Source organism: Mustela nivalis (genome assembly GCF_964662115.1).
Source record: "Mustela nivalis genome assembly, chromosome: 17".
Lineage (NCBI taxonomy): Eukaryota > Metazoa > Chordata > Mammalia > Carnivora > Mustelidae > Mustela > Mustela nivalis.
In genome coordinates this window covers 7,069,864-7,084,014 of record NC_139036.1, presented here as the reverse complement: position 1 = coordinate 7,084,014, position 14,151 = coordinate 7,069,864, and the positions used below count along the sequence as shown (strand labels likewise).

Sequence of the window (14,151 nt, the reverse complement as noted above, 5' to 3'; positions counted from 1 at the left end):
TTTCCCCAAGTAATCGATCATCGTGGAGGCCTGCATGCAGCATTTACCACAGCTGCCCTCGTGGGCTGGGTTCTGCCTCCAGACTGGTCCCAGTGCCTTGCACGCTTCCCAGCCTCTGGCTTCTGCCAGAACTATCCAGGGCCTGCTACAGCCCTGTATCTCCCAGGAGGAAAGACAAGAAGACTGGCAGAATCCCAGCCTCCTGTCTGCTCCCCTCCCCACTCTCTGTCCTCCTCTGCTGGCTGGAGAGCAATCCCAGACCTCTTCTCTCTGCAGGGCAAGACTCTCAAGGAATCTGGGAATCTAGAAGCCCAAGGTTTCACAGAAATAGAATTTGCCTGGAATCTGGAAAGAAATCCTTGGAACTGGGTGTCCATCTCATTTTGAGCTTCTTTGAGCTTCTGATTATCTCTAGAAGAAGCAGTTGGGGCTGGGAGGGGGAAGTACAAAAACCAAAACAACGCAAAACGCAAAGAACATCTTTGTCCCCAGGATAGCAGAACTCTACAGCTAGAAGGGATTTCTGAGATCAGCTAGTCCAACACTTTTATTTTGTAGATGGGAAGCCCGAGTTTCAGGAAGGGGAATCGGGCTAAGGTGCTGTAAATAACTCAGGCACAGGCCGTGGGCCTTGAGCTTGAGCCATAAGAAAAACACAAAGGAACAATATTTCCCTCTTCTGCATGAGGATGGCCATTATCTTGCGCCCCTGGCCAGCAGGCTGTCCCAGGCCTTAGGGACACCAGCCCCTGCTCTCACACTCCATCTGGGGTCTTGTTGGCTTGTCCGTCTCTAACTGTCAAGCCATCTGCTTCAGTCTGTGTGTTTTCCCCTAGAGGATGGTGGGTCACACTACCATGGTCTAAGGCAAGGACTCGAGTCAGACGGAGGTCAGAGTCGCCTCTACTACAAAGTGAGCAACTTGACCAGGATCACAACCCTTGGTGCCTTTCAAAAGATGTCTCTGGAATCCATCACGTGGGTTTGGCTTTGCACCAAGTTCAGTACCTTTGCTGCTTTGAACCAATAGTGACTGTAGGAATGGCAGGGACTCCTGCAGGAGGCGATTTCACCTGACCGACTGGGCCCAACATGCCTGCAGATTAAGTTTGTCTGGTTTTTCCTGGACACGCAGACCCTTTCCTGCTGGGGCAGACCTCAGGGGTCTGGCCTCTTCACCAAGCCAAGCTCTCTCCCATCAAGTCCTTCCAAGAGGACCACAGAGCCTCTTCCCCACAGCGGGGCAGGATTCCAGAAGGCAGCCCCTTCCACAGTGGGTCTGTGTAATTGTTTGAAAGGCTTTCCTAATATCAAGCGATGTCAATCTTGTTCTCTTTGGGCAAATGACTTCTATAGGTCTTATTCTTATCTCCCCAAGCAGGCTTTTGTGAGGGTAAGATGATACAAGAGATAGGAAGGGGCCTTGAAAAGAGAAGGCCAATCCAAGTTTAAGGTATTATTTTTTAAGGTAACAAATACACACAATGTAGCTTTTCTTTTTTGATACAGTTATTCAATTGGCAGCTTAGAGAAAACATCAAAGCCGAGGCTTCTTGATTTCAGCTATAAATAGCCTGTTGCTATCCCAGAAATGTGGTCTGACTAATCTTAGAGCTGGTGAAATCATAGTTGGTTTGTATTCACTTTCTACTGCTGTGTAAGAAATCACCATAAACGAAGTGGCTTAAAATAACACCCCTTTATTGCCTCCCTCTTTGAGGTCAGAAGTCTAAGTGGCTCCTCTATGGAGGGTCTCATAAGACCAAAATCAAGGTTATCAGTTGGCTGGACTCTTATCTGAACACTCTGGGGAAGCATCTGCCTCCTAACTCACTTAAGTTCTTGGCAGAATTAAGTTCCTACCATTTGTAGGACTGAAGTCCTTGTTGGTTACTGTTGGGCATTGGATGGTTTGGCTCCTGGAGGCCATGCTCTCCCATCTTTGCATATGGCTCCCTCCGCCTTTAAAATCAGCAAGGGCATGTCAAAGTTTTCTTAGGTTTCAAATCTCTCTTGACCTCCCCTTCTGTCCTCCGCCAGGAGAAAGCTCTGCTTTCAAGGTCTCGTATGGTTACTTTGAATAATTTCCCTCTTGCCATAAAACAAAACGTTATCATGGGAATGATACCATGATATTTACGGTTTTCACCTGCACTCAAAGGGGGAGGAGCTCATACAAGGAAAAAGGTCACTGGAGATCACGTTCTTGGAATTCTCCCTACCACACGGCTCAGTAATCTTAACTGTGGAATGAACATGGATGCCAACGATCCCTCCCTGGTGGGGGGGCCTCTGGTGACATCAGCAGGACTCAGGTCCCTGCTGTTTGTTATTGCTATTGACAACTTGAATGAAGACATAACTGATTATATACAAGATAGTCTGATATTCTAAATAATCTCAACAGTTGAAAAAGATGGGGTTGACCCAACAACGTGAACTTGAACCGATCCATGGCTTTTAAGAGGTGTCAGGCTCAAAATGAGAAACACCATCGACAGAAGACTATCCTCAGCATCAGCCTAAAACAAATCTGTCCCTCCGATAACACTTGAATATTTAAATTTCAAATGCTGTCCTCAACCTAGATGCCCCGGATTCTACGATCTGTTTCTTATGCCATTTGGTTCTGAGCTCCTTTGTCACCCAGTGCTCATCTTTCTCTTTGCCCACACTAGTTGGTAAATGTCGCTCTCAAAACATGGCAGAAAGAGCATTGGCTGATAAGTGATCTCTTTAGTGAAGACAATAGCACACTGGGGCACCGAGGTGGCTCAGTTGGGTAAGCATCCAACTCTTGATGCAGCTCAAGTCATGACCTCCTGGGTCATGAGACTGAGCCCTGCCCGGGGTTCTGCACTCAATGGGAAGTCCGCTTGAGGATTCTCTCTCCCTCTGCCCCACCCCCCCCCAAAGGAAATAAATAAATCTTAAAAAAATGACAACATACCTAGTATGAAACCTGAGTTGGTACAACTATGCTTTATGCTGTATGTCTCGAATATAAGTGGACATTCTAGAAGTCACAAAGAAAACTCAAGAGAATCTGAAACAAAATTCTTCAAATTTTTAACAGAGGGCAGTAGATGGGCAGAATAAAAGATGAATTTATAAAAATCAGTGTTCTGCTATATACGAGTGAAAAGAGGGATAAAGAAAGATATGGTGAAATTGAGCAAAGATTTCTTAGCCACAACACCTAAAGCATGGTGCATAAAAGACAGACAGATTGGACCTCATCAAAATTAACAACTTCTGCACTTCAAAAGACGCCATCGAGAAAGAGAAGAGGTAAGCAGGAGACTGGGACAGGATAGTTACGAACACGTGTGCAATATAACAAGAAGGTTCAAAGAATTCTTCCAATTCAAGGAGAGGACAAAGAGATCAATCAAACAGTAGGCAAAAGATTTGAATGGGATTATGCCAAGGAAGATCTCCAATTGGTTAATGAGACCATAAAAAGGTGCTCAACATCTTTATTAGGGAAATGTCAGTGAAAACTCTGACGAGATACTACTTCAATGGATACTACTCAGTGGTTGTAATAAACAAGAGAGATAACAACAAAGTTGTCCAGGCTGTAGAGAAAGGAGGACACTTATACTCCACTACTCGTGGGGGCATGAAATGATTCCACCACTTTGGAAAATAGCTTGGTGGCTTCCGAAAAAGTTAAACATGAAACAGTGATACCACCCAGCAATTCCCCTCCTGGGTATGTGCCCAAGAGAAATGAAAACTTAAGCCAACACAAAGACTTGTTCACGGCAGCATGATTTTTAATAGCCCCAAACCAGAAATAACCTCAGTGTCCATCAGCTGGTGCCTGGATAGACAAAATGTGTCCTGTCTATAAAATGGGATGTTATTCAGAAATAAAAAGTAAAAGATTACAGACACATGCTCTATCACGGACGAAGCCCCGGGACTATGCGTAAATTGAAAGAAGCTGGAAACGAGGGGCCGCACATCGTATGGCTCCATTTCTAAGAAATTTCTGGAATAAGACAAGTTTAGAGAGACAGAAAGTGGGTTTTCTGGGGCTGGGGACAGGAATGGGCACATAAATGGGCATCAGGAATCTTATGGAGGAGGATAAAAAATGCCGTAAAATTGATTTATGGTGATGCTTACACCACTTGGTAAAGTTTCTAAAAACCATTCAGGGGCGTACTTGGAAAGGGTAAAACTTTTTGATGCATGAAAGAAACCTCGATCAAGTTGTTTAAAAACATATATTGTGGAAAAAACTACCTTATATAGCAACAGCATTTTTAAGAACACCTAGTGATAATATGAATACTCAAAACCCATATAACAATACTTAGGCGCTTTTCTGATGTAACTGCAAGATATTCAAACATAGTTCAAGATAGGGAGCAACATAAAAATATCACATGTTTTAAAAATGGTTCTTCCTTCCAAATTAACTGGAAGATATTAAGGCTTGCTGACCAGAACCCTAACCATTTATATTCTGTAACTTGAAAAAATGAGTCAAGTTCAGGGGTGGCTGGGTGGCTCAGTAGTTAAGCATCTGCCTTTGGCTCAGGTCATGATCCCAGGGTCCTGGGATTGAGCCCCCCGTCAGGCTCCCTGCTTGGCAGGAAGCCTGCTTCTCCCTCTCCCACTGCCCCTGCTTGTGTTCCCTCTTTCAGTATGTCTTTCTCTGTCAAATAAATAAATAAAATCTTTAAGAAAAAAAATGATTCAAGTTTATTTGAAAAGAAATAGAAGAGCAAAGAAAAATTTATATATATATAATACATATATAAAAGATAATGTGCGGGCGCCTGGGTGGCTTAGTGGGCTAAAGCCTTTGCCTTCAGCTCAGGTCATGATCTCAGGGATTGAGCCCCACATCGGGCTCTCTGCTCAGTGGGGAGCCTGCTTCCCCCTCTCTCTCTGCCTGCCTCTCTGCCTGCTTGTGATCTCTCTATCAAATAAAAAAAATAAAATAAAATAAAAAATAAAAGATGATGTGGGACCTTAACTATATAAATAGAACTCAGGACAAAGGCACGGTCTTTAAATAATATGGCACAGTGCTGGGCATGAAGATGAGACAGAACAGACATTTTGAGACAGTGTGGTAACTCGGAATTTTGGAACTTGTAGAGCGAACATCATAAATGGGTGAGGGAAATGGCATATTACTCACTAAAAAATGTGCCCATCAGTTACTTAGAAACCAAAGAAATAAAGTATTCCCTGCCATCGTTTCTGTGGGTGTTTTTTGCTCAGGATCGCACACATATGGTAAAAGCCCTCTGTCTACATGGCCTTCAATCAAAGGATCTCCCACCTTCCCAGGCATGGGCACAAGGCTAGGGCTGGGCAAAATGATGGAGCTCACTGGCTCCAGTAATGGATGCAGAGATTGACACGGGATCTAAATGGGACACATCAGGGTCCCCTGAAGGAGTTCTCAGCACCATAGGTCCCTATGGTGCTGAGAAAGACAGGGAAGGGATCCCTCTTCTTCCTGGACCAGGAATCCCAAAGTCATGGGCATGGAGACCACCCTTGCTACTATCCAAAGAAAACCCATGCAAGAAAGAAGACAACGCTCAGAAGGAAACAAGAGCCATGATAGGAGAGTGTCCCATTGCTGAGAGTTCCTTTCTGGGCCCGGAGCTTCTACACGGAACAAGCTAGACTCAAACAGGTCCTCCCTCTGTTTATGTTAGTTTAGGCTTGGCTACTATCACTCATAACCAAAAATGTTTTGGTAAGAACACTCATCTAACTCAATGGTCAAAAAGTTTACCAAAGACACTGAAAAGTGGAGAAATAAAATAAATCACAATAAAATAAAGTGAATATTGGGATGCCTGAGTGGCTCAGTGGGTTAAGGCCTCTGCCTTCGGCTCAGGTCAGGATCCTAGGATGGAGCCCCAGGTCGGGCTCCTTGCTCAGTGTGGAGCCTGCTTTTCCTCTGCCTCTGCCTGCCCCTCTGCCTGCTTGTGTGTGCTCTCTCTCTCATAAATAAATAAGTAAAATCTTTAAAATATATAATGAATATTAAGTTGATCTTGAAATGGCAGGGGCTTTCTAAACATAAAAGTAATAAAAAGGGCAATGACAGTTATAAATAATTCACAGGAAAGGAAAATCTCATAGTCATAAACACATAGAAATGCTCAAGTCTGTGAGTAATTAAGGACATCCAAATCCAAGTGAGATACTATACTGATGTACAAAATTAACAATACTTTAAAAAATAACACTGAATGCTGGTGAGGATGTTGAGAGGTGAACATTCTCGTAAACGGCCAGTGAGAGTGGTAACGATACTTGTTTCAAGATTAATTTTAAAGTATGTGTCATCTAATTATCCTTCCTCCTGGAATCTCTCCTCGAGAAATAATGAGAAATATCATTAAAAAAAGTATAAGCAAGTTCATGGCAGATTCATTTTTAATACTAAAGGCTTAGATGTGACTCAAACATTTCATACTATGGGTGTGTTACAGAAATGATGGGACGCTTGTGAAGAGAAGGTAAATCAGCTCTTAGAGTGTTTCAGAAGCATGTTTTGAGAATACGCACACGATACAAGGTTATGTTTAAAAAAAAAAAAAAAAGCAGGGACGCCTGTGTGGCTCAGTCGGTTAAGCTGCTGCCTTTGGCTCAGGCTGTGATCTCAGGGTCCTGGGATCAAGCCCCACATGCGGGAGCCTGCTTCTCTCTCTGCCCCTTTGCCTGCTTGTGCTCTCTCTCTCTCTCCAACAAATAAATTAAAAAAAAAAAAAAAGCAATCTACCATTTTTTTACATAAAGCATATGATGGCAATTGCTATTTGTCAAAATCTCCAGGCAGAAGTTAACAGACTAGATATTAACAATGGTTATCTCTGCACGACTTTACATCTTGGCTTGCAGAGCACTAAGTTTTCTGATAAAAACTGCGATAGAAACTTGGAAAGCGCAGGACTTTTGCTAGCTGTGCCCTTCCCCGGCCAATCACCTTCAAAGACTCTTGGGTCAATTATATCTCACCTGCTTGCAGTAGTTCCTGAGAAATTAGAAGGTACTCTAACTCGATAAGCACTTGATTAAAACAGTACTTAGCACAGCGCAGGGCAGAAAGGGGCGGCTGGGTGTGAAGGTGACGGGAGGGGAGTTATGGGGGCGGGGAGGGGGGGAAGGAGGTCATCCAAAGGTTGAGAAACAACTTATGTGAATTGCTTTTGTTCAGCCTGAAAAAGCATTTCCATTTATTTCTTCAGCTTAGTGCTGGGCCCGAGCCCCCGGATGGTGGTGAAGCCACTGCACTCACTTACATATTCAGGTCCCATCCGGGCAGTGGGAAATTCCAAAGAAATAGGCATAATCAGTCGGATGTACTGTAATGCAGGGATGCTTTTAATGAATGTGCAAAGGTTGTATGGATCAATTGTCCATTTGATTAATTCCTCCGGCAGGAGAGAATTAAATGTACTTAGGCTACACACCAGCAAAGGGTGAACGCTCTTTAAAATGTGATTCTCTGTGCTAAGGCCATTTTCTTTTTCTTTTCTTCTTTTTTTTCTGGGCAAAACATTTCTTGAGCTAATAATGGAAGTCAATGAGAAAATAGAATTTTACATATAAATATTCACGACGTACCATTTTGTCAGAAAAGCAAGTAAGGTGCAAAACGAGGTCAAGGTCTATATAGTATTCACCATTATTTGCAGGAAATGTTCTTTTCTAGTTCTTATTTGCATTGTTCCATAGAAGGGGTGATAAATTCCTGTTTTAGAGATAATTCCTTGTCAAAGCTTTACCCTCTCCCTCTCTCGAAGGCGTTTGGCTTTAGAGTACTACAGGCTTCTAAACTCAAACAAGGCAATTATCTTCTCCGACCCTTGGGCGGGTGTGAAGGCTCAGGGAAACGGAAAGTCTTGCACTTTTATCACTTGGAATGATAACATCTGATATGTCTGCAGAAAGGAAGAAGATACGTTCTGACAGGTATAAGGAAGCTAAGACACATACTCAAGTCTCAGAAATCGTTTCACTGAATTTGCTAAAGGAGTGAATTTCTTGAATGCCTATCAGGTGCCCCACGTGGTGTTGGGTCCCACATGGCAGAGCAGTGAGTAGATCAAGGTCAATGTCACCACGTAACATACAGTCTAGGGCAAGAGATAGACATTAATTGAATGGTTCAAATATAAAATGGCTTCATCATTCTGTTGCAAGTGATGTAAATTCCCCAACTATTAGCTTCTCCTCCAAGGCTGGCAGAAAAACTCACTGCCAAAGAAGATCCTGGGCCAGATTTCCTTCCTGCTTAGGGCTGGTGTCTTACTGAGAGTCACTATTAAGACAAAGACACATGAGAGGGTCCACTCTGAATGAAGTGTGAGGGGGGAGAACCTTTCCTTTGAGCCACAGCAAATGAGTGCCTTGAAGGGACTGATCCCGAGTGAAGGCCAAGTACAACCCTAAGATGGCCAACCCCCCCAAGACCTGCTGTTGCCAACACTGTCCCAGCTGCAGAGAAATTCGTGTCTCTTTCGGAACAGATGTCTCTCTGCCTTTTGTCCTAAGCTAGGGCCTGGAGGAGTTGCTGGTCCCCAGCTCAGAGCAGAAGACAGAGTAGCTGTTCCTCCTTCTTTGGGAGCCAAGGCATGAGTCCTCCACCTGTCTCCTGAGTCCCCCTCTTTTTTGATCCTGTCTATTCCCACAGTCTGGGTCTTCAATACTCAGCCACCAATCATTCATTCGACATACTAATTTCAAGGTCTGCTAGGTGCTGGTGACACAGCAATGGACAAGACAGACAAAGCTCCTTGATGGGAAAGAGCTTCCATTCCAAAGGGAAATATAGCCAACAAACAAGCAAGCAAGGTGTTTGCAGAATGTGGGAGATGTTAGGAAGAAGGTAAACACTGGGAACCATCTTGGTTATTGCTGTGTGTGTGTGAGGAGGCAGAGTGAGGCGGGATTTTAGTAAGAGAGGTTGTGGAAGTTCTCCTCAGGTCTGAGGACAGAATGAAAGGATGAGAAGGTGACTATGGAACAGTGAGCATGGGAAAGACATTCCTGGACAAGGGACCCCCCCCCCCCATGTATATAAGGTTCTAATTTAAGGGGATCAAGGAACAGAAAGGAGGCCAGTGGGGCTGGAGTGCAGGGACTGAGGTGTCGGGGCAGCAGACAGGAATTGTTAGGTCCCATAGGGAATTCAGATTTTAGTCTAAGTGCAGTGGGGAGTGACCAGAGACAATGATGTGGCCTCTGTGGGCTCCTAACCCCCCCAAAAACATGGCATCTAAGAGTAAACATGGAAAGGTTTGAGGGGGACTCTGGGTAGAAGATCTTTCCAGACTGGGTAGGAAGATGAATTAAAGAAATGTACAGCATCGGGGCAGAGAGGAGAGATGAACGATGAGGTCTGGTTCTCTGGACGATGTTGGGATATTCCCACATCCCATTTCGTCCCATGAGTACCGTGATCACGATTCCACTCAGCCTATCTTGGAAACACAACTGAGGATCTGACCAGAAGGCAGGTGGCAGGAGAAAATTAAATAAAAGATGGCACTGATTCTGTGTGGCCATTCTAACCTTCACAGATGATGACAATGTCTTCACCAACCGCAAGTCACTTACTTAGAGCAAGCCAGCCATTCAGGTACGTGACTCAGTTTGGAGAAGAAGGGATTTAGCACTCAATGGAAATAGAAGGGAAAGGGCATGCACTCTTAGTAGACTTTACAGAAATCTCAACAGAGTTACAGTAGCCCATCCTCACTCTCCTTTGCCCAGGCTGTGCTATCAGATAAATCTTCCTAAAAGTAAAGTTTTCATTGATTTGCTCCTCTTATGAAGAATCTCCAATAATTGATCACTACTTACTGGGTAAAGAAGGTATGATTCATACCTTCTAGTCAGGATTCTGACCCATCTTACCAGGCTTATGACCAACCATATCCCCCCAAGTCAAGAGTCTATCCCCTCTTCCAGGAACAGGTCTTGGATTTTCCCATTTCCATGCCTTTGCACACAAAATTCCATTTTCCAGTATGCTTATCGGTCATTCTTCAGTTTCTGGGGATCCTAGACCACTTTCACAAGTAATGGATGCCGTAGACTCTCTCACCAGAAACAGTGACAACGCACACTCAGATTTCTGTACAATTGCATGGACCCGTTGGCAGTCATTCTAACCTACCATGAAGCTGTTAGGAGTCCTACACTTCCTCCCAGGTCCAGATCCAATGCCACCCATTCCCTGGTGCATTCCCGGTCCTCTTCTTCCTGTGGTGGGCAGGATCTCCAGTGCTCAGAGGGCTTATGGCTAAGTCACTTGCTTGGAAATTGGTGGCAAATGGCTGTGAGCCCTATCTTACCCTATGGTCCTGCATGCTTTCCCCTTGGGCTATGTATATTTTTATCTGTGTAGGTCTTATTTCCCTCACTGGAATAGGAGTTTAAGGACAGGAAATGTTTTAGTCACCTTTGTATGCCCAGTGACTACTTTGGGGACTGGTGTGAATTCATTCATTGAATGAATATGAATGAATTAATTCATTCATGAATTAATATGAATGTCAGAGGCTACAGTTCCCCAAAAATTATAAGCTCCTTCATGGCAGGGACTCCCTGGTTCTAATAGGATTCCCAGCGTGAGAGGTGCTCAAGAAATGTGCCAGACGATTGGTAAGAAAATAGGAATGGGGCACCTAGGTGGCTCAGTCAGTTAAGCGACTGCCTTCAGCTCAGGTCATGATCTCAGGGACCTGGGATCGAGTCCCGTGTCAGGCTCCCTACTCAGCAGGGAGTCGGCTTCTCTCTCTTCCTCTGTCCCTTCCCCAACTTGTGCTCTCTCTCATTTGAATAAATAAGAAAAAGAAAAAAAAGAGAGAGAACAGTAATAAAAGATCATCTACTGAGCACTTATGATATTCTGAACTCCTTACAGCATTACTGTCTTTTGTCCTTACGAACCTCATGTGAGGTGTGTGTTCCTAACTCCGTTCCACAGAGAAGAAAACCAAGAACAAGAATTAGGTCAAGCTTTTCAAGGTCAAGTAACTGGTATGTGTTAGACCTGGTGTGAGGATTCAGGTGTGTGTGACTCCCTAGTAATTCCTCAAGACTAATCACAGCTCCCTGATTTGCTTGGGAGTTCGTTCTGAGAAGGCCCCTGCCCTACGGCTTTCCAGTTTGATTTTTACGTGTGTTGTGTGGTGGGGCCAAAACCCTCCACCTCTGCGGACAAGTAGCAAGTGATGGTTGACCACAGCTAGCCTGAGGCAGACCACAGTCGGGTCCCCTGTGGGGGCGTTGATGCCTGTGCTCACCTGTCCGTCAGAGGCGTGATCACCAGGCGAGGCGTATTTCCCAGGTACTCATAGGAATAGAGAAACTGTGCATCACAGATGTTGGCAAAGCAGTGTTTGGCCTCATCATCCCAACGATGCCGCAGCTGGGACAGCCAGAGGAAGGCCTGAGCACTGTCCACCTGAAGAGAGGGTGCAGAGTACTGGGGGTGAGTCCCTGTCCAGCAGGCAGCACAGGACCTGCAGGCCACAGGAGATGCAAGAGGAGCCCACCAGGGCACAGAGACAACGAGCTGCTCTGATGCTGGGGACAGCCACCATGACCCTCTCCCAGTTCTCTGGCTGCCACAGAATCTGCAACCCCCATGTTTGAGCTGTATGTGAGCTTCTCCCTTATGCCACTGTTCATGGCATAACTACCCACCAAGGGGGACCCTCTTGCAGGTCTGGGACTCACCTTCTGAGCAATCATCTTGGCCACCACATCCCGGGCGTGCACGTCAATGGTGCATATGGTCATGATCTTCTGCCGGTCCCCTTTTGAGAGCTGGCCAACGAGCATGGTGATGAGGGTTTTGAGCTGGGCCACTTGCTTCTTGTAATAGTCCTTCATGGCGTTCTCATAGCCTTCCTCCAGCCTGGCAAATGCAATGCCCACCTCTGTGGTCCACCAGATCTGAGTGCAGGTCAGGGCCACCTGTGGCATGAGAAGCCACTTAGAAGAAAGCCATCGCCAGGACTGTCTCCCAAACCAGCCCACTCATGCACCCCCAGTGAGAGCCAGAATGGAATCACATGGGTGACGTAAGCCCTTCCCCACCCTCTTCCACTGCATCTTTGCCATATTGTCAAAGAGTTTGGAAAGATGGTACTAGACCTATGAAGGGAAACCGCACCAAAGGATTGGACAATGTGTCCAGAAGACACTCATTAGTAGTGTTCAGAGGTCTACTGTCTGACAGCCATTAGAGGATTGGATACCAAACATTTCAAGGGAAGCTTGTGGGAATGATGATGTATGAGGTCAGAACCGACTGAATTAACCTTGACTAAGTAAGCCACTTGTCTCCATCTCCTTGGAGATGGGAAGTGGTTCCAAGTGGGGAAAGCGCAGTCTACTCTTGGGGAAAAAAAAATGTATTGTTTGGTTGAAAACAACCAGAGTCATTCTGGTCAATGTCAGTGGCTTTTAGATTGCTACACTGATCTTTCCATTTCTACAGCCCAGGTGAAGCATCTTTCCTGCTCTTAGGAGGTTAACAATATGCTGACTGACCATCTCAAGAGCACTCAGACTTTGTTCCGCTCTTCTTGAACTTCTTGTGGTCTGAGTGTTCTAGCTTAGCAAGCCAGGAATGATCACTTGCGATATATTTTTGCTTGTCTGTAGTGCTTTTGCAACATGTATTTTTTAATTCTTAAAACCTATCACCTTAAAAAGCCTATTTTTGAAGACCAAGGTGAACTACAGCAAAATTCACTGTGGTCAACAGGACTTGGGTCTTTCAGAGGTTTGAAATTAAATAAATGGGAAAAGGGATTTGAATGAACGTTTCCTCTGTTTGCTGAGAAACGTAAGATGGAAAAGGCGGAATTTTGATTATTCATGGTAGAGAATTTAGATGCATCGATCATCTGTTGTATCATTTGATCTGTCAGAATAGCAGGAGGCAACACATTTTCTTGGCCCAAAATTCTGATTTGGGTAAACAGGAATCCTGACAGGAATGATTCCCTTTGTGAAAAAGAGAAACCCGTCATATAAATGTACCCTTCTCTCTTATATCTGATTTTGCCTTTGGGTTTAGACACGCGCTTCTGCCTGTACTGTGATCTCATTGGGATCTTATTGGAATGTGACAGCTGCACAGTTAAAAGAATATTTCTTCCCTTCCGCAGTACTGACTCCCTTTCTCGTTTCTTCTTTTTGTCTACACTCGCTGCCAAGTCTATACTCGATGCCAACATTTTGCCACCTTCCTCTTCCTTCTCCTCCCCCTGGCACCATGACACCACCTGGCACTTCCCTGAAATGGCCACACCAGGTTCATGGACGCCCCTCAGCCTCTTTATTTCGCTTGATCTCTGCCAAGTGCATGGCATGACTGACCTCTCACCTGCTGCTGACAGTTTTTTGGGTTTCCAATATGACCATTCCCTGCTTTTCCCTCTCTCTAAAAAGGCACCGTTTCTCATTCTGCTTTACTGGCCCCTCCTTGCTGACCCCATCTTTGCATGATGCTCAAGGGGGTGTTCATCTCCGTCTACGTATTTTCCAAAATGGGGGCAGGTCCTCTCTGCTCCTATGGCTTCAATTACCAGGAAAAATCAGCAACCCCCAAATGTACCAGCACCAGCGTCCCTCCTTCACTAATGGGGAAGGCAAGAGGGTACCATGCAGCCAGAGTCATCTAGACAATTCTCATTAATTCACGCCTTTCTCTCATCTTCCTCCTGAGAAGCCTGGAAAAGGTTCAGATACATCTCAGAAGCAAGTCAGACTCCCTCATGTGGTGCACAGAACTGGCTTTGAGTTTCCTCTGCAGGCCCCATCTGCTGCCTCTTACTCCCTCCTCCCCTTCCTGCAACCACATTCAGTTCCTCAACCACGAGATGCTCTTTCTTGCTTCCGAGACTTTGCTCATGGCACTCCCCATGCTTGGTGGCTCTTTCCCTCCATCTTTAACTTCTTTGCTCCTACTTCAAATCTCAGCTTCTATGTCATATCCTCAGCGGGGGAAGGGAAGAGGTGGTTCCTGAACCCTACTAGCTGGCTCTGTGCTCCCAGAGTACCAGGTCTCATTGGTAAGTGACTGACTTCCACGTCAGTCTGAGATTCACTAGGGCAGGGTTATGATATCTTAGGATG

At 45.2% G+C, this 14,151-nt stretch overlaps 1 protein-coding gene across 3 annotated transcripts in view; it reads right to left on the bottom strand.

The window, feature by feature from the left end:
- DNAH9 (dynein axonemal heavy chain 9) overlaps positions 1-14,151 on the bottom strand; it is a 318,684-nt gene that overhangs the window by 214,452 nt on the left and 90,081 nt on the right. For all 3 annotated transcript variants that reach the window (XM_082708418.1, XM_082708419.1, XM_082708420.1), the window contains 2 exons: positions 11,740-11,979; positions 11,304-11,464 (listed from right to left, as the gene is read on the bottom strand). In XM_082708418.1, the coding sequence (XP_082564544.1) occupies positions 11,304-11,464; positions 11,740-11,979 (401 nt within the window). The remainder of the gene's footprint in view (positions 1-11,303; positions 11,465-11,739; positions 11,980-14,151) is intronic.